This window comes from Cherax quadricarinatus, chromosome 45 (genome assembly GCF_038502225.1).
Source record: "Cherax quadricarinatus isolate ZL_2023a chromosome 45, ASM3850222v1, whole genome shotgun sequence".
NCBI lineage: Eukaryota > Metazoa > Arthropoda > Malacostraca > Decapoda > Parastacidae > Cherax > Cherax quadricarinatus.
In genome coordinates, this window is record NC_091336.1 from 13,604,024 (window position 1) to 13,624,975 (window position 20,952).

At 39.5% G+C, this 20,952-nt stretch overlaps 1 protein-coding gene across 1 annotated transcript; it reads right to left on the reverse strand.

Annotated features, from left to right (window-relative positions):
* Window positions 1-639: 639 nt before the first annotated feature.
* Rack1 (Receptor of activated protein kinase C 1) lies at window positions 640-20,783 on the reverse strand. Its single transcript, XM_053785146.1, has 9 exons — window positions 20,669-20,783; window positions 20,186-20,295; window positions 12,297-12,394; window positions 12,095-12,205; window positions 10,506-10,577; window positions 6,247-6,381; window positions 5,955-6,065; window positions 1,076-1,216; window positions 640-849 (listed from the first exon to the last, which is right to left on the reverse strand). Exons 2-9 carry the CDS (start codon window positions 20,292-20,294, stop codon window positions 670-672), a joined length of 957 nt encoding a protein of 318 aa, XP_053641121.1. The 5' UTR covers window position 20,295; window positions 20,669-20,783; the 3' UTR covers window positions 640-669.
* Between the last annotated feature and the right edge of the window lie 169 nt (window positions 20,784-20,952).

Consider the following 20,952-nt stretch of genomic DNA (forward strand, 5'->3'; position numbering starts at 1 on the left):
ACGGCAGACTTGTTAAAAAAAAAAAAAATCTAAGCACTAAAACACTTAGAAATGAAAGTACAATAATGAAATTAAGCACTAAACCCAAGAAATGATTGTATTATAGATATGCAAATAGTGCTTTCCAGATTATATAAATATTCTTATATTCAATGTCCTTACTAAAGTTGCATACAGCATTACAAAGTTTCAAATTTCTTTCAATTGACTGTTGAACGAAGTTTTATTATGGTTATTACCACATTCACAAAAAAGCACTTAGTTTTAATAAGAGCTAAACCCACCAGGGCCATACAGTACTTAAGTGTTAAATCCACAATACATTTTGGATAACAAGAAGCACTAATCCATAGCAGGGTTTTAAGTACCTAGAGAACTGGAAGCAATTTAATTAAATCCAAGAGAGGCAAAAATCATCACTTAGATTTTTATATTAACTAGGAAGCACCAAACCCGTGGGGCTCTTGCAATCCTGGGAAATGTATAGCGTTAAAATTTAAGCCATTTGAGTGTAGAAGTAAGTTTTTGATCAAGACACCTTCCTTGAGGGTTGTACTGTCAACTGTTTTGACTTCAGCATCACCTGTCATTCCTCAAACAGCATTTCCTATTAAAATGGGACTTTTAAAGAAAAATACATTTATACCAGCAAAGTTTATTTGCTTCAGTTTATGCACGAGAAGTGACACTGACTTGCCAGACACGAATCTTGCTATCACTATAACCAGCAAACAAGGTTTGGCCATCAGCGGACCAAGCCATGGAGAGACATTGTGGTGGTTCAGCTTTGGGGTTCTGAGTGATCACATCAGGCTTCAATTCATCAACCATATTTTTACCTTCAAGGTCCTGCAATGAGGAACATTTCAAATTCATATACCTCTTGTAAAAATTCATTATCAAATATTTAAATACTGTGACCAAACTGCCAGCCTTGCATTTGCAAGTCCACTACTATTACCTACTATGCCAAACTGGCACTCACTACAGAAGCAGACATGAAAATACCCCTTTCAATTTTTACTTTGATAATATGCTCAGTCATAATAGTATCAAACTGAAAATTTATAATTACCCAAATCTTAATAGAGGGTCCTGTAGCAGCACACAACCAGTAACGGTTGGGACTGAAGCACAAAGAGTTTATCGTGTCAGTATGATCCAATGTGTAAAGGTGCTTGTCATCATTCAAGTCCCAAAGCATGGCCTTGGCATCCTGGAAAAAAATAATTTTAAATTAGTGAATGCATAAAAAAAAAGTTACTTCAATGTTACTAAAATGGAAAATAGGGAACTAAACTGTCAAGAAATACTGGGCATCTCTATTTAGATGTACTGTACAATCCTTCCTACTCTGATAATGCCATTTAGTCACAGCACAAGCCCACAGACCATGCCACAAAATAGGGGTTCTTGAATTGGGGATGCCTGATTACATGTTAATGTATGTTCATCATGCAAGTGCATATTTGCAAATTAAACTAACCATTAACCCACACCTGACCCCTCTAGCACACGAGTTCAACAGTATATACAGTGGACCCCCGCATAACGATTACCTCCGAATGCGACCAATTATGTAAGTGTATTTATATAAGTGCGTTTGTACATGTATGTTTGGGGGTCTGAAATGGACTAATCTACTTCACAATATTCCTTATGGGAACAAATTCGGTCAGTACTGGCACCTGAACATACTTCTGGAGTGAAAAAATATCGTTAACCGGGGGTCCACTGTACTAACCTCTTTATACAAGGATGGCATTCAGAAACTATTTAACCCTTTCACTATCGAAGCCCCTGATCACAAACTTGCTCGTAAGTGTCTAAAAATATTCGAAGAAAAAATTTCTTACCAAAATCTTAAGAATATCTTTGTTAGAAAAAAAAAAAAAAATGTGATCAGTACTTACTGAGATATAGAGGCATGAAGTTTAGAGTGAACCTCTTACAGCAACATCAGCAACTGCCACTCCCTCGTAAATGTTATTTTTACTTTAATTTTATTCTTTTCTAATATTTTATCTTTTCAAGTAACTTTTGTGGCCTGCGACATCAATATAATTCATAACGTATATATATATCCACTCGTTGTCAGCAACACAATAACTGCCCAAATATTGTTATTATGTACTGTTCACAAAACTTCTTTATACAAACCCACACTGCCTTCCCAACCACCTACATGGAAATAAGTCGCTTTGACATTTTTGGGTTACCCTAGGTAATCTACACATAAGCTGCTATGTATGATAATCTATGGTATAAACCTTGGTAATAAATACCGACAAGTTGGTTTAGAAAGACACGTAAGCAAACACTATAACATATTTATTAGAAAACGTTTCGGTCCTGGAACCTTGATCACTTCTAACATACAGAGGTAGAAAGACATTATATATATAGGCGGAGAGTGAGATGTGACGCACGTGACCTGAGGAATGTCATAAGACTCAAGGCACAAGCTATCCTCAACAAACCGCCCATGGAACAGCCCCCTAAACAGTTCATAGTACTTCCATGTGGCGATGTTGCCACGAATACTCGCCGGGCACTTGGTATGAGTAACATCAACGTTTCCACCATAAACACATCCTCTATCAAAGACCTCACTACTAAACGCAGCCCCACACCTCTAACTTCTACAGCAGGCGTCTACACTATCCCCTGTGGGTTCTGTCCCAAGAAATATGTAGGCGAGACAGGCAGAGATCTTGCAGTCCGCCTGAATGAGCATCGAAATGCCTCTAACAGAGACGATGTAAGGTACGCCTGTGTCCTCCACAGAGACTCCACGGGGCATTTGATGAACTGGAACGAGGCACAACTCGTTCTCACCGAACCAGACCTCAGACGCCAACGGTGCCTAGAAGCCTCACTAATCACCGTCACCGACACTATAGAACGCAACACTGGAAACTACAAAATTTCAAAAACATTGGCATACATGATACTTAAGCAGCACCAACCCAACAACACAGGAGTCACGTGATTTCATCGTCTACCCTCGCCTCGCATGGGCCAGTAGGCCTTCTACAGTGTTCCTCCATTCTTATGTTCTTATGACATTCCTCAGGTCACGTGCGTCACATCTCACTCTCCGCCTATATATATAATGTCTTTCTACCTCTGTATGTTAGAAGTGATCAAGGTTCCAGGACCGAAACGTTTTCTAATAAATATGTTATAGTGTTTGCTTACGTGTCTTTCTAAACCATGATAATCTATGTAACTGTATCTGTTTTTTTTTTTTTTTATAATTATCACACCGGCCGACTCCCACCAAGGCAGGGTGGCCCGAAAAAGAAAAACTTTCACCATCATTCACTCCATCACTGTCTTGCCAGAAGGGTGCTTTACACTACAGTTTTTAAACTGCAACATTAACACCCCTCCTTCAGAGTGCAGGCACTGTACTTCCCATCTCCAGGACTCAAGTCCGGCCTGCCGGTTTCCCTGAATCCCTTCATAAATGTTACTTTGCTCACACTTCAACAGCACGTCAAGTATTAAAAACCATTTGTCTCCATTCACTCCTATCAAACACGCTCACGCATGCCTGCTGGAAGTCCAAGCCCCTCGCACACAAAACCTCCTTTACCCCCTCCCTCCAACCCTTCCTAGGCCGACCCCTACCCCGCCTTCCTTCCACTACAGACTGATACACTCTTGAAGTCATTCTGTTTCGCTCCATTCTCTCTACATGTCCGAACCACCTCAACAACCCTTCCTCAGCCCTCTGGACAACAGTTTTGGTAATCCCGCACCTCCTCCTAACTTCCAAACTACGAATTCTCTGCATTATATTCACACCACACATTGCCCTCAGACATGACATCTCCACTGCCTCCAGCCTTCTCCTCGCTGCAACATTCATCACCCATGCTTCACACCCATATAAGAGCGTTGGTAAAACTATACTCTCATACATTCCCCTCTTTGCCTCCAAGGACAAAGTTCTTTGTCTCCACAGACTCCTAAGTGCACCACTCACTCTTTTTCCCTCATCAATTCTATGATTCACCTCATCTTTCATAGACCCATCCGCTGACACGTCCACTCCCAAATATCTGAATACGTTCACCTCCTCCATACTCTCTCCCTCCAATCTGATATTCAATCTTTCATCACCTAATCTTTTTGTTATCCTCATAACCTTACTCTTTCCTGTATTCACCTTTAATTTTCTTCTTTTGCACACCCTACCAAATTCATCCACCAATCTCTGCAACTTCTCTTCAGAATCTCCCAAGAGCACAGTGTCATCAGCAAAGAGCAGCTGTGACAACTCCCACTTTGTGTGTGATTCTTTATCTTTTAACTCCACGCCTCTTGCCAAGACCCTCGCATTTACTTCTCTTACAACCCCATCTATAAATATATTAAACAACCACACTCCCTTGTCTAAGGCCTACTTTTACTGGGAAAAAATTTCCCTCTTTCCTACATACTCTAACTTGAGCCTCACTATCCTCGTAAAAACTCTTCACTGCTTTCAGTAACCTACCTCCTACACCATACACTTGCAACATCTGTATCTGTGTATACCTGAATAAACTTACTTATTCTTTGAGACATGGGAAAATACAAGTTTCCTCTTTCACTATGGGACAAGTGAACATGAATGAGATGGCCCAGCACCAAGAGATGGTGGAAGGTTGACGAGTCTGGGTTTTCAGCACCATTTCTGGTATCCTGGGCATTGTTTTCGGTCAAACTCCTCAAAACCATGAGATTCATCTTCACTGACACTTCAATCTGTGTTACAACTATCACTCGGGAAGAGAAGAGTCCCAATACGCCAGGGAGTGAAGTATTTCTTACCGCGAGGCATGGTGAACAAAGCATACTGAAACTACATTCCCACAATGCACCACTGGCTCCCTGATTTTATTTATACTGTGCACACCGAGCACACAGACCCATTCTCTCACATGCAGGCCCACCAGCTTTCTCCTGCTAGATCTGAAGCTGCTAGAATTTTGGCGTAGCATTACGGGACCGACAGTGAAAGGGTTAAAGCTAACCTTTTAACTGAAATCTATTAGTTAATTTACACATCAATGTGGAGCCCTCAATTACACTTTGAAGGGAGGGGGAGTTGCTAAATTTGTAATTATACAACTCCTAAGGAATACAAGGCAAATAAGCTTGATCCATGTAACAAGAGCCCTAACCAGTATCAAAGAACCTCCCTCAAAAACCCTAAAACAAAGTTTGCTAGGCTTCTCTCCTAAACAGCAAAGACCATTCATGTAAAACAAAGAAAAGATCAGTAGTCATTTAAAAAAAATATACCAAATTAAAATACGAGGATATTTAACATATGGTTTGCATCTTTAACAAAACTTCACGTAGATATACAGTGATACCTCGAGTTTCGAACAGCTCCCAACTCGAACAATTACGTAAGTGCTGTTTTTAAGTGTATTTTTGGGGGTCCGAAACTGACTAATCTAATTTACATTCCTTATGGGAACAAATTCATTCAGTATCGACATTCAAACTGCCTTCTGGAATGAATTAAGTTCATAACTCGAGGTACCACTGTACTTTGACATGGGAAGCAATTTTTTTTTTTTCAACGAGTCAGCCATCTCCCACCAAGGCAGGGCGACCCAAAAAGAAAGAACATCCCCAAAAAGAAAATACTTTCATCATTCAACTCACCTCACTCACACAATCACCATCTTTACAGAGGCACTCAGATACAACAGTTTAGAAGCATATATAACATACCCCTCCAAACTGCCAATATCCCAAAACCCTCCTTTAAGGTGCAGGCATTGTACTAACTTTACCAATGAATATTACTAAGCAAGGTGGTGGTTGGGATTGAAAACATGCCTTAGCCCTAAAACTACAAAGTCAATGCTCTTAGTCACTGAAAAACCCAAATGGTAATTAGAAAAATGAAGCATTCAATAAACTTTTTTATTTTTTAAAAAACCTACCTTGCCACCTGAAGCACACAAGGAGCCATCAGGTGAGACAGTTACTGTATTCAAGTATCCAGCATGACCATAGTGGTTAGTCTTGAGTTTGCAGTTTGTCAAGCTCCATACCTGGGAATTTATATATTAGAATGTGCAGGTATACTTTGTGCAATGCTAAAGAGAGTCGTCTTCAGCCCCATATCCACATAATATTACATCAAGATTCAGATAAAAGTTCTCATCAAGTTTAAAATATGGCAACTTCAAGCTTCATTTACATTCCAATTTTAAGTACAGTAATACAACATACCTTCACTGCCTTATCCCATCCACATGAGACAATAATGGGGTTGCTATTTGAAGGAGAGAATCTCACACATGAGACCCAATCAGAGTGGCCATCCTCCTGTATGGTGTACTTGCACTGAGCCAGTGTATTCCACAACTGAAAAAATTTAAGATTATTTCTTACAAGAAATCTTTATTAGCAAATGCACTAGTCTGTTTTACAGGCTTGCTTGGGTTACTGTGGTTATCCCTCCCCCCCATCCAGGAAAGATGGAGAAAAGATGAAAAGCCTGCCTTTTAATGTAAACTAGCAGATTTAACCTTTTCACAGTCTCCTACATACATCTGTCATTGATGTCAGTGTCGTTCATGTAGGTCTAAGATGAAATGTTAATTTTAGCCTAGACATAAGAGAACAGGTTTGTGTGCACAGTATAAAAAAAAATTTCCTGCAACATATGTGAATTATAGAGAAAAAGCAAACCTCTGACCTTGTGTTTGGTTTAAAATAGTGACTGGCTGTTTCTTGGTATCAACTGATAGAATGGAAGACACTACTGAAAGTTATTTTGGTCAGTTTCAGGACCAAAAGTCACTTTAAATGGGCCATAGTGGAAACATTAGATTTTTGACAATTTGTTGAGAAAGGGTATGGCCCCCTCCCTGCCCAAATCGGTTTTATGGGACTTTACTAAATCTGCTTCAATTATTAGGACACCCTAAATCACGACCAATTATATTCCTGGCAATACAATCATACCCCACTTTACATTATTTCGGCTTATGTCAAATTTACCTTTACACCACTTTTCTAGTTCAGTGAACAACAATACGTCCAACTGTGTCACTCAGCAGCATCACCTACATTATAATAAAAGGACATGAAAAAAAATTTTCTTAAAAATATTTAAAATAAATAAAAATTAACAATAAAAGCTAAAAATAAAAGCTAAAAAACTTAAAATACAATAAAAAAACATTAAAAAAATGTATACTATATACAACAATATTTAAATTGAAAAATTGTAAACAAATGTCCATGGCAGCATTGCTGCTGGTTCTCATTCAAAATAAGGGTGATGCCATAAGAATTTCTGCCTATGCTGCGATCATGTGCTTGTTTTGCCTTTCTCTATTATTTTTGCGATTATTCCTTTACAGTGTGTGTTAGCCATGGATCCTAAGAAGGATAGTGCTAATGACTCCCAGTGTAATGTGGGTACAAAGGAAGACAAGTTAAATATGATTGTGGCACTATATTTTGACACTTGTGGAGGGATGGAAATTAAGAATCATCGCAAAAATATGATCATAAACTGAGATGATGAATATCATAGAAGATATATCATAGGACAAAATATATAGCCTGCTCTAATTAAAAGTGCCTCATACTGCAACCAAAGCATAACCTTGTTTTTTTTTTTTTCAGCAAGTCGGCCGTCTCCCACCGAGGCAGGGTGACCCAAAAAGTAAGAAAATCCCCAAAAAGAAAATATTTTCAACATCATTCAACACTTTCACCTCACTCACACATAATCACTGTTTTTGCAGAGGTGCTCAGAACACAACAATTTAGAAGCATATACGTATAAAGATACACAACATATCCCTCCAAACTGCTAATATCCCAAACCCCTCCTTCAGAGTGCAGGCATTGTACTTCCCATTTCCAAGACTCAAGTCCGGCTATATAAAAATAACCGGACTCGAGTCCTGGAAATGGGAAGTACAATGCCTGCACTCTAAAGGAGGGGTTTGGGATATTAGCAGATTGGAGGGATATGTTGTGTATCTTTATACGTATATGCTTCTAAACTGTCGTGTTCTGAGCACCTCTGCAAAAACAGTGATTATGTGTGAGTGAGGTGAAAGTGTTGAATGATGATTGAAGTATTTTCTTTTTGGGGATTTTTTTTTTCTTTTTGGGTCACCCTGCCTCGGTGGGAAAAAAAAAAATCACAAGGTTATGCTTTGATTGCAGTATGAGGCACTTTTAACCCTTTCAGGGTCTGTCCCGTAGATCTACGGCTTTACGTTCAGGGTCCAAACCGTAGATCTACGCCATGAGCTCAGCTAACTCTGATAAACTGTGAGTGGCACATTTGGGCCTAGATATGAGAGAATACATCTATGTGGTATGTGTGCACCACATAAAACAGATCCTGCAGCACACTGTGTATAATGAGAGAAAAAAACTTAAATCATGATTTTTCGATTAAAACAGCAACTTTGCAGTATTTTTTCGTATGTTTTTTATAGTTGTATTTGCGATTTCTTGGTCTCATTTGATAGAATGGAAGACATATTACAGAAATAGAGATGATTTTGATTGGTTTTAGCACTGGAAATGGCTTGAAACTGAGCTCAAAGTAGCGGAAATGTTAAATTTTTGCCGATATTCAAGAGTAAACAAACGAACTCACACGTCTAATACACATCAGCTGGTGGGTCTAATATACATTCACAAATATGGTGATGATATTTATACAATTATTACAGTATTGCATAACAGTAAATCTTCTATTTTTTGGTGTGAATAAAAATTCATTATGTGAATAAAAAATCAAAATGGAATTTATTTGTAAAGCTTCAAAACATAACTAATGAACAGAGGAAATGTTAGTTTAGTGCCAGGAATGCCTACATTGTTTATTCTGGACCCTATTTTGAAATTGGAATATTTTGAACTTTGTGTTAAATTGGCCAAATTAACAATTTCCAATCACTTTATTTTGTAGTTGAAACAGTTGACTTGGCGATTTCTTGTGCTCAATCGATAGAATAGAAGTAATACTAGTGAAATAGCTAAGAATTTGGTTGATTGGAATAATGTAATTGGCCTAAAATGGGAGTCAAAGTCGGCAAAATCGCCGATTCGTAAATGTCGCTGACACATCAGAATTCGCGAGAGCATAATTTCATCAATTTTCCACCAAATTTCGTACTTTTTGTTTTATTACCTTCACAAAAAGATTCTCTACGATTTCATAAGAAAAAATAAAAATTTTTTTTTTTGAAAATTCTTGGACACTGGTGCGTGACTCCAGATTTGGGCCTTGGACCCTGAAAGGGTTAATTAGAGCAGGCTATATATCTTGTCCTATGATATATCTTCTATGATATTCATCATCTCAGTTTATGATCATATTTTTGCTATGATTCTTAATTTCCATATCTTCTGAAGTGTCAAAATATAGTGCCACAGTGTGATCTTTTAGTCAACAAATTGTGACTGTCTTTAACCCTTTCACTGTCAGGAACCCCAAAAATTAAAATTTGCTGATAATGTTGGGATTAAAAAAAAAAATGGTAGAGAACCTCTTAATTACCAGTAAACTTATCCCCTAACACAGAATATTACTTGCATTTTTGAGGAAGGGCTGACTTTTATTAACTTTTTTTTTTTTTTATTATCACACCGGCCGATTCCCACCAAGGCAGGGTGGCCCGAAAAAGAAAAACTTTCACCATCATTCACTCCATCACTGTCTTGCCAGAAGGGTGCTTTACACTACAGTTTTTAAACTGCAACATTAACACCCCTCCTTCAGAGTGCAGGCACTGTACTTCCCATCTCCAGGACTCAAGTCCGGCCTGCCGGTTTCCCTGAATCCCTTCATAAATGTTACTTTGCTCACACTCCAACAGCACGTCAAGTATTAAAAACCATTTGTCTCCATTCACTCCTATCAAACACGCTCACGCATGCCTGCTGGAAGTCCAAGCCCCTCGCACACAAAACCTCCTTTACCCCCTCCCTCCAACCCTTCCTAGGCCGACCCCTACCCCGCCTTCCTTCCACTACAGACTGATACACTCTTGAAGTCATTCTGTTTCGCTCCATTCTCTCTACATGTCCGAACCACCTCAACAACCCTTCCTCAGCCCTCTGGACAACAGTTTTGGTAATCCCGCACCTCCTCCTAACTTCCAAACTACGAATTCTCTGCATTATATTCACACCACACATTGCCCTCAGACATGACATCTCCACTGCCTCCAGCCTTCTCCTCGCTGCAACATTCATCACCCACGCTTCACACCCATATAAGAGCGTTGGTAAAACTATACTCTCATACATTCCCCTCTTTGCCTCCAAGGACAAAGTTCTTTGTCTTTTTATGAGAAGAAAATCAGGTATGAAAAAATTGAATTAGAAGAGCAAAATTATTTTAATCAGTAAAAAGGGTAAAATATGTCACATGTTCAAAATGACCAAAACTAATAAATAATGCCAGTACATTACAGTGCCATTTTTAGCAATTTAAAAGTTGAACTCACTTTTATTGTCTTGTCTCGAGATCCAGACACAATCTGACGGTTGTCAGCACTGAATGCAACAGAGAGCACATCCTGTAACACAAATATTTATAAACCATAGTTATTTTGCATTATCAAGTACATGGGGGAAAAACCTATTTTTTTTTTTTATTATTGGGAATGTCCTCACAATGTTTAAGCAGAATCATTCCATTTACAATATGACTGCCTTAAATTAGGTCATATCGAAAGTATTAAGCCAAATACACATGGTATGTATACTGTACAGTATGGTATTTTTATCATACGGAGTGCACTAAATCTGTAGGGGGTCATACAGGAAGCATTAAACTAGACCTGTTTCTCCAACATGCATACCTTGCAGGATAGTGGAGAAACTTATCAGGGAAAGTAGAACACTAAGAGAAGTGGTTTCATTAACAATAACCAGTAAAGGTTTATGGATGGTAAATCTCATCTTGCTAACTTGGTGCAGTCCCATGCCAAAGGAACAAATGTGCAACAAAAGAGGGCTGGGCAGATTGCATTTTTTTAAAATGCATGTGCTTGAAATTACACAAGATGCTAGACCAAAAGCTTGAGTGAGGCAGGAATAGCAGGAAATATACACCAGAAGATAAAAGAGTATCCATCAGGATAGATGTCAAAATAGGTTAAGAGTAGCTAGCAGTTTTCACAAGGATTGGTATTAAGACCAATATAGTATTTATGTAAATGACATTCCAAAAGGAAACGATTCATATATATTCCCGTATGCAGATTTAAAATTTATGGAAATAAGAACAGATGAGGACAATGAAAGCCTCCAAAGGGATCTGCACTAATTGCAAGAGTGGTCAATTGAGTGGTTGCCAGTATTCAACCCCAGTAAATGAGAAGTCGAAGACTGAAGAAGGAACAAGACCAGAAGCTAGGTATAGAATAAGGGACAGGATACAGACTTCACTCAAAAAGAAAGACCTAGGTTCACCAGAGGTTCACATTGGCTGAATAACCTTTGCAACATGCTCATCTGGCAAATCTAAGAGTTGTCTTCAGCAATCTCAGCAGTCTTTCCAGGCCCTTTACAATATTAGACCCATCTTGGAATAGGCACCAGTATGGAACCCACATCAGAAAATACATGTTACACTGGAGAGAATGCATACGTATGGACCAAAGCTTGCTGCCTAATTAAGGGACACAAGCTATGACGAGAGGTTAACAGCACTGGACCCAACAACATTGGAAGATATTAGAACCAGGGATAATGTAACAAAATTCTCAGGGGAACTGATGAGGTAGATAGGGATAGGCTGTTTAAAAAGCAAGAATCAGGAACTCAGGGACACCACCAGTAGTTAGTCAAAGATGAGCCACAGAGATGTTAGGAATTGTGTATCTTCGGTATCCAAGTGGTATCTTGTACCCTGCCTATTTAAGACTGATCATGTATCCGGTATCCTGCCTATTTAAGACTGATCATGTACTCACCAAGTCTCAGGTGTCCTCTTCCATCTACTAAAAAAAAGTTTTAAACAAAAAAGCTTCCTGTTATATTTTTTTTTGAAGAATGAGGTTCTGGTCAGATGAGAACGGCAGGTTCAGACCTTAGTGTGGTCCTCAAAGCGCCTTGTAGTCTTGCCAGCAGCTAAGTCCCAAAGGCGTAATGTCTTGTCCCAGGAACCAGACAGGGCAAAGTGTCCATCCAAAGATAATACCTGTAATATTAATTTTATATGACATGAAATAATTCACTGAAGCACTAGCAATTATTACTTCAAATTTTGTAAATGTAAACCATGTACGTACCACATCAGATATAAAATGGGAATGTCCGTGAAGACGCTTCTGGGGTATACCGTAGTGATTCTCCTCACGAGTTAGCTTCCACAAGATCAGTGACTTGTCTGAAAAAAAATTAAAAGCTCAGCAGAATACAGAAGCACTAATAATAATTTGGCAAATACTCCTAGCTGTAAAATTCAACCCTTTCAAAAAAGGCACATTAAAACTGCATACAAAAGTTTATTAACCCTATCACTTGTTCTCAATGTCAAAAAATTTTCCACAAAAATGTTTTCTTTTGGAGTGGTAGAATCTGAAGGTAATGACACTAAAAGTACAAAATTTGGTGGGAAAACTTATGGAATTATGCAGGTGCAAAGTTAGCAGTCTCAGTGCAATTTACTACTAGCAATTTCATCCACATTCAAATACTTGTTCAAATTCGACAAATTCCAACTTATATACAAAATTAGAATAGATGTAGATGGAATACTGGCATATAGTATGGGCCAAAAACTTTGCTCAGGTTAGCCAAAGGTGCTCAATGACCCAAGAAACAAGCTGTGAATTTTTTTTTATTTCTTGGAAAGCAATCAGGTTCAATCCAAGGAAGCAATTAATTCCTTGGATCAAGAACCCTTCACTGGCATCAAGGAAAATGTGAAACTCTTCCAATGGAGACCTTAAGCCCCTTCCTAGCATACAATTCACACATTAGCAGTAAGTTTTCATATCAGTCAAGTGGCAGGCTAGAGGACTTGAAATATAACTGCTAGTTATCCAACAAACAGTGCAAGTGTGTTCACAATATGCTAATAAAATTCTTGACTTCATATCAAGAGATATAAATAACTGTCCTCAAGTTATACTTAAAGCTTGTATATGTGTCATAAGACCTCATTTAGATTATGCTGTTCAGTCCTATTCTCCATATCAGAGAATGGACGTTAACCCTTTGACTGTCGAAGGGCCAAATCCTGAAGTTGCTTCTGGTGTCGCAAAATATTCGAAAAAAAAAAATTATTTTTTCTTATGAAAATGTTAAGATTATTTTTCTGATTGTTTTAGTCCCAAAAAAAAATTTTTCCCATCAGTACTTACCGAGATATAGAGTCCTGAAGTTTGCTGAAATTGATCTGCTGGCGGCAACAGCGGCGACTGCCGCTCACCCGGTAAACTTTTATTTACTTGTATTCGATGGTTTCTTGTTTTTTTCACTATTTTATTTTTTCACATAACTTTTGTGGCCAGTGAGACCAAATTATTGTGCAATGTTCAAATATACACTAGTTGAATGTAACACAATTATAGCAAAAACACTCGTATCATTATAATGTTGCTAAAACTTGTTTACACAAACAAACAATGTAAATAAATGTTTATTACGATTGCTTTATAATATATATACATATGTACAATCACTGGACACTTTATTAGAAGTGCTGCAGCTTGTGGAATTCTTTGAAACATGGGTATAAGCACAATGGTGTCTTACACTCCTCACACATAAAACGAGTGTCTCTGCGTTTTTGTTGGCGTTTTGTGGTATGTCCACAGACAAAACACCTCTTCTGAGCATTTTTCTTGGCAGTAGTAGCAGGCAGTGGTATGGGGTAGTGATCACCAGGCCTCAGACGAGAGGACATGTGTTGATAATTTCGTGGGCGCTGGTCTATTGCAGTTGTTGTTTCTTGGTACTTGAATATTATTTGTCTGATGACTTGACAAACAAAATTCACCATATTTGGGTTTGTTCTTGGTCTTCAACTTGTACATATTATAAGCATTCAGCATGGAAATGTCAAGAAGATGGAAAAACAGTTTTATGTAACACTTATAACTCTTGCGAACACAGTCAGCAAACCCAATCTGCATGTCACATTTGTCCACTAAGCGCATACTGAGGTTGTAATCCATCACAGCTGCAGGTTTTACAATAGGTTCTTTGGTCTCTCTATTCTGCTTGCCAGTCTCTACCATTTCGTGTCGGTGAACTGATGTCAGCAGTGTGACATCACGTTTGTCATGCCACCGAAATGCCATGATGTCATTGGCAGCAAACACCTGCACTTCACCTCTACGACTGCCAGCTTCGAACCTAGGCATATGTTTACGACTTCTACGCACTGTGCCACACACATCTGTCATGTTCACTCGCAAGAAATCACTGAGTATAGGGCTTGTGTACCAGTTGTCAGTATATAAAATATGCCCCTTACCAAGATATGGCTCCATCATTGTTCTAACCACATCACCAGAGATACCCAGTAACTTCCTGGTATCTTCCATTGTTTTACCGCCAGTGTACACAATTATATCCAAAACCAGACCAGTTTTGCAATCACACAGAACAAATAACTTTATACCAAAGCGTTTCCTCTTGCTTGGTATATACTGCTTGAATGAGAGTCTTCTTTTGAACAAAATCAAAGACTCGTCAATAACAAGCTTCCTGAAGGGATAAAAATACATACAGCACTTTTGTTTCAGGTACATAAACACACGTCTGATCTTATATAACCTGTCGCTTCTGTCAGGCCTGGTTTTGTCTGAAAAGTGTAACATACGTAACAGTAACACAAATCTATTCACTGGTATAATGTCACTGAAAGCAGGGGTTGAAATCAGGCGGTCTGTCGCCCAGTATGTGCTGACACTATGCTTATACACATGTGGCATAAGCATTATTGTGGCAAAGAACAGATACATCTCTGCCACAGTTGTGTCCTTCCACTGGTGTAGGCGTGATCTTGGTGAAAGCATAGTGTTTGCCATGGTGTACTCATAGTATGTATTGCTTTCCCTGACAATAATGTCCATCAGGGGTTCATCGAAGAACAACTGAAAGCATTCCAGTTCAGTGGGATTGTTCCCAAGTGTACATGATGGCCGTATTCCACTTTGTCCTTCATCAAAGTCATGGGGATTGGGAACAAACTCGTCATCTTGATGCCAATCCCAGATGCGGTCAGCTGGTGCGTTCTGGATATTGTAATGTCGTTGTGGTTGTGCAGGTTGTGGTTGTGGTTGTGAGAGTGTGGGGTCGGCCGAAGCAGGTTGTAGTTGTGCAGAGTCAGCAGCGCAGGCACTAGCGTGGCCCGCTGCTGGTGTCACATGACTCATGGCACCGTCACTATCACCACCACCGCCTGCTGCCTCACTCACATCATTTATACCCATCGTAACAATATCGTCATCTTCACTATCAGGACGTGGTGTAGGGCCACGGGATGTGCTCCGAGATGTACTCCTTCCTCTTGGAAGAGCATATGGCACACTACCAGACCGCATGCGACGTCGTACATACTGCCGTTTCACTGGGGAATATTCACCCTCACTGTCACAACTAGAAGTGCTTTCAATAACCTTGAAATCACTATCACTATCACTTGCACTGCTCACATCTGAGTCTTGTACACGGGCAAATAGTTTCCTCTTTCGTCCTGGTACAGGTGAATATGAACGAGCCGGCCTAGCACCAGAGGTGGATGGTTGTGGGTCATCTGGGTTTTCATCACTAATTATGTTATCCTGGGTAATTTTCTCGGTCACACCCGCTTCAAAACCATGGAATTCACTTTCACTGACACTATCATCACTGTTTGAGCTATCACTTGGGAACAAAAGACCTCCAACCCGCCGAGGAGTGAGGAACTTCTTACCGCGAGGCATGGTGAAAATGGACTACCAAGATGGCGTTCCCACAATGCACCGCTGAGTCCCAGATTTTTTTCACAGGGTGCACACCGACCACTGAGACCCATTCTCTCTCGTGTAGGCCTACCAGCCCTCTCCCGCTCGATTTGAAGCCGCTAGAATTTATGCGTATAGATACATCAAACACGGTATCTCCCATGACATACATATACGACCGCGACAGTCAAAGGGTTAAATGTGCTAAAAAAAAAAAAAAGAAAACGACAAAGATAGGCTGAAGGCACTAAGTTCATCCACTGGAAAAATTAAAAAGTAGGGGGGATATGACTGAAGTGTACAAATGGAAAGCAGAATTTTTTTTTTTTTATTATCACACTGGCCGATTCCCACCAAGGCAGGGTGGCCCGAAAAAGAAAAACTTTCACCATCATTCACTCCATCACTGTCTTGCCAGAAGGGTGCTTTACACTACAGTTTTTAAACTGCAACATTAACACCCCTCCTTCAGAGTGCAGGCACTGTACTTCCCATCTCCAGGACTAAAGTCCGGCCTGCCGGTTTCCCTGAATCCCTTCATAAATGTTACTTTGCTCACACTCCAACAGCATGTCAAGTATTAAAAACAATTTGTCTCCATTCACTCCTATCAAACACGCTCACGCATGCCTGCTGGAAGTCCAAGCCCCTCGCACACAAAACCTCCTTTACCCCCTCCCTCCAACCTTTCCTAGGCCGACCCCTACCCCGCCTTCCTTCCACTACAGACTGATATACTCTTGAAGTCATTCTGTTTCGCTCCATTCTCTCTACATGTCCGAACCACCTCAAGAACCCTTCCTCAGCCCTCTGGACAACAGTTTTGGTAATCCCGCACCTCCTCCTAACTTCCAAACTACGAATTCTCTGCATTATATTCACACCACACATTGCCCTCAGACATGACATCTCCACTGCCTCCAGCCTTCTCCTCGCTGCAACATTCATCACCCACGCTTCACACCCATATAAGAGCGTTGGTAAAACTATATTCTCATACATTCCCCTCTTTGCCTCCAAGGACAAAGTTCTTTGTCTCCACAGACTCCTAAGTGCACCACTCACTCATTTTCCCTCATCAATTCTATGATTCACCTCATCTTTCATAGACCCATCCGCTGACACGTCCACTCCCAAATATCTGAATACGTTCACCTCCTCCATACTCTCTCCCTCCAATCTGATATCCAATCTTTCATCACCTAATCTTTTTATCCTCATAACCTTACTCTTTCCTGTATTCACCTTTAATTTTCTTCTTTTGCACACCCTACCAAATTCATCCACCAACCTCTGCAACTTCTCTTCAAAATCTCCCAAGAGCACAGTGTCATCAGCAAAGAGCAGCTGTGACAACTCCCACTTTGTGTGTGATTCTTTATCTTTTAACTCCACGCCTCTTGCCAAGACCCTCGCATTTACTTCTCTTACAACCCCATCTATAAATATATTAAACAACCACGGTGACATCACACATCCTTGTCTAAGGCCTACTTTTACTGGGAAAAAATTTCCCTCTTTCCTACATACTCTAACTTGAGCCTCACTATCCTCGTAAAAACTCTTCACTGCTTTCAGTAACCTACCTCCTACACCATACACTTGCAACATCTGCCACATTGCCCCCCTATCCACCCTGTCATACGCCTTTTCCAAATCCATAAATGCCACAAAGACCTCTTTAGTCTTATCTAAATACTGTTCACTTATATGTTTCACTGTAAACACCTGGTCCACACACCCCCTACCTTTCCTAAAGCCTCCTTGTTCATCTGCTATCCTATTCTCTATCTTACTCTTAATTCTTTCAATTATAACTCTACCATACACTTTACCAGGTATACTCAGCAGACTTATCCCCCTATAATTTTTGCACTCTCTTTTATCCCCTTTGCCTTTATACAAAGGAACTATGCATGCTCTCTGCCAATCCCTAGGTACCTTACCCTCTTCCATACATTTATTAAATAATTGCACCAACCACTCCAAAACTATATCCCCACCTGCTTTTAACATTTCTATCTTTATCCCATCAATCCCGGCTGCCTTACCCCCTTTCATTTTACCTACTGCTTCACGAACTTCCCCCACACTCACAACTGGCTCTTCCTCACTCCTACAAGATGTTATTCCTCCTTGCCCTATACACAAAATCACAGCTTCCCTATCTTCATCAACATTTAACAATTCCTCAAAATATTCCCTCCATCTTCCCAATACCTCTAACTCTCCATTTAATAACTCAACTCTCCTATTTTTAACTGACAAATCCATTTGTTCTCTAGGCTTTCTTAACTTGTTAATCTCACTCCAAAACTTTTTCTTATTTTCAACAAAATTTGTTGATAACATCTCACCCACTCTCTCATTTGCTCTCTTTTTACATTGCTTCACCACTCTCTTAACCTCTCTCTTTTTCTCCATATACTCTTCCCTCCTTGCATCACTTCTACTTTGTAAAAACTTCTCATATGCTAACTTTTTCTCCCTTACTACTCTCTTTACATCATCATTCCACCAATCGCTCCTCTTCCCTCCTGCACCCACTTTCCTGTAACCACAAACTTCTGCTGAACACTCTAACACTACATTTTTAAACCTACCCCATACCTCTTCGACCCCATTGCCTATGCTCTCATTAGCCCATCTATCCTCCAATAGCTGTTTATATCTTACCCTAACTGCCTCCTCTTTTAGTTTATAAACCTTCACCTCTCTCTTCCCTGATGCTTCTATTCTCCTTGTATCCCATCTACCTTTTACTCTCAGTGTAGCTACAACTAGAAAGTGATCTGATATATCTGTGGCCCCTCTATAAACATGTACATCCTGAAGTCTACTCAACGGTCTTTTTATCTACCAATACATAATCCAACAAACTACTGTCATTTCGCCCTACATCATATCTTGTATACTTATTTATCCTCTTTTTCTTAAAATATGTATTACCTATAACTAAACCCCTTTCTATACAAAGTTCAATCAAAGGACTCCCATTATCATTTACACCTGGCACCCCAAACTTACCTACCACACCCTCTCTAAAAGTTTCTCCTACTTTAGCATTCAGGTTCCCTACCACAATTACTCTCTCACTTGGTTCAAAGGCTCTATACATTCACTTAACAACTCCCAAAATCTCTCTCTCTCCTCTGCATTCCTCTCTTCTCCAGGTGCATACACGCTTATTATGACCCACTTCTCGCATCCAACCTTTACTTTAATCCACATAATTCTTGAATTTACACATTCATATTCTCTTTTCTCCTTCCATAACTGATAATTTAACATTACTGCTACCCCTTCCTTTGCTCTAACTCTCTCAGATACTCCAGATTTAATCCCATTTATTTCCCCCCACTGAAACTCTCCTACCCCCTTCAGCTTTGTTTCGCTTAGGGCCAGGACATCCAACTTCTTTTCATTCATAACATCAGCAATCATCCGTTTCTTTTCATCCGCACTACATCCACGCACATTTAAGCATCCCAGTTTTATAAAGTTTTTCTTCTTCTCTTTTTTAGTAAATGTCTACAGGAGAAGGGGTTACTAGCCCCCAGAAATGTGGGATACAAAAACTGATGAGCAAAACGTGCAACCCAACTGTTTACGTGTCTTATTCATCATATTATACACCATTCAAAATAAGTCACCATGGACCCCAAGAAAGCTTCTAGTGCCATCCCTGTGGTAAAAAGGGCGAGAATTAGTATGGAATTGAAAAAAGAGATTTAGGAAATGTGTGCAAAGTGGGTTGAACTGCAAACCTTTAGGTTTAGAAAGACTATAGAAGTACTGGTTTAAGCAGCAGCTGTAAGAGGATGGAACACCCTGCCCCCCCCCTCCCCAGGAAGCCTCACTGAAACACAAGAACACATGAATGAAGGAGCACTGAAACAAGAAATTTCGGGAGCAGCAAAAAAATAAGTTGGACTGGTAAACGAGTAGGTAAGAGTTGAACCTGCCTAGCATGGGCCAATATGTCTACTGCAGCATTTCTTTATTTTTATCTCTTCATTGCTGCACTTATGCTTACTGTGGCATTATCAGGACTGTGCCCATATACATATTTTCTAACTTTTATTTGCATGCAATATGAATACAGTACCGTCAAATTTCACTTTTTGCATGCTTTATAAAAAATATTTCTTTTTGCACGCTTTATTAAAAAAACATTAAATTTTCATGATTAAAAATGATAATACAACCAAGAAACTTACCTCTTGAAGCAGACAGTATCATATCAGGGAAATTTCGATTGGTGGCGATCTGTGTGACCCAACCATTGTGACCCACCAGGGTGCCACGCAGCTGTAGGCTCTCGTTCATCCTGGTGGATTTATGTTTATTTAGGCACATGTACACAAGTAATTATCATAGAGTGAAAATTACCTAGGATATACAACATACTTAAAACACACGGCATAGGAATCTGTCTACTATAACCCGTATATCTCATTCAATAGTTTTCTATGATAATATTAAGCAGTGTCATCACTACACACAAGCTAGTAAGAATATTGTGTATTTATTTATTAATGCAAAATACACCGCCCTCCCGTTCCTAACACAACAATCGATCCGCTCACATTTCTTGTAACTTTATCCTGCTGGGTTAGATATTAATCCTAACTTATGGATCTGAGCATTGCTAACCAAGCAAAGTTTTCTAGAAATGCAATATAATCACATATAATACTCACGTAAGACCGATGGCAAGAGATTTATCAGTGATGAGCACGGGACAACAAACACACTCTGCGGCTGTCTGCTGGTAAAGGCCCTCCCAGGGAGCGTCACCCTAACCTGCAATATAATTTCTGCATTATCAAGATTTATATGCGATATATTTAACTCTTATATTAGCAGTTATATTTATTAAATTTTATTTAATTATACTTTATAAAAAATTATAAGCCTTCCTCAGTTAAGTGATCATCAATATAAACTACGCTAACCTGTGCGGTCTTCAACACTGTTCACAATA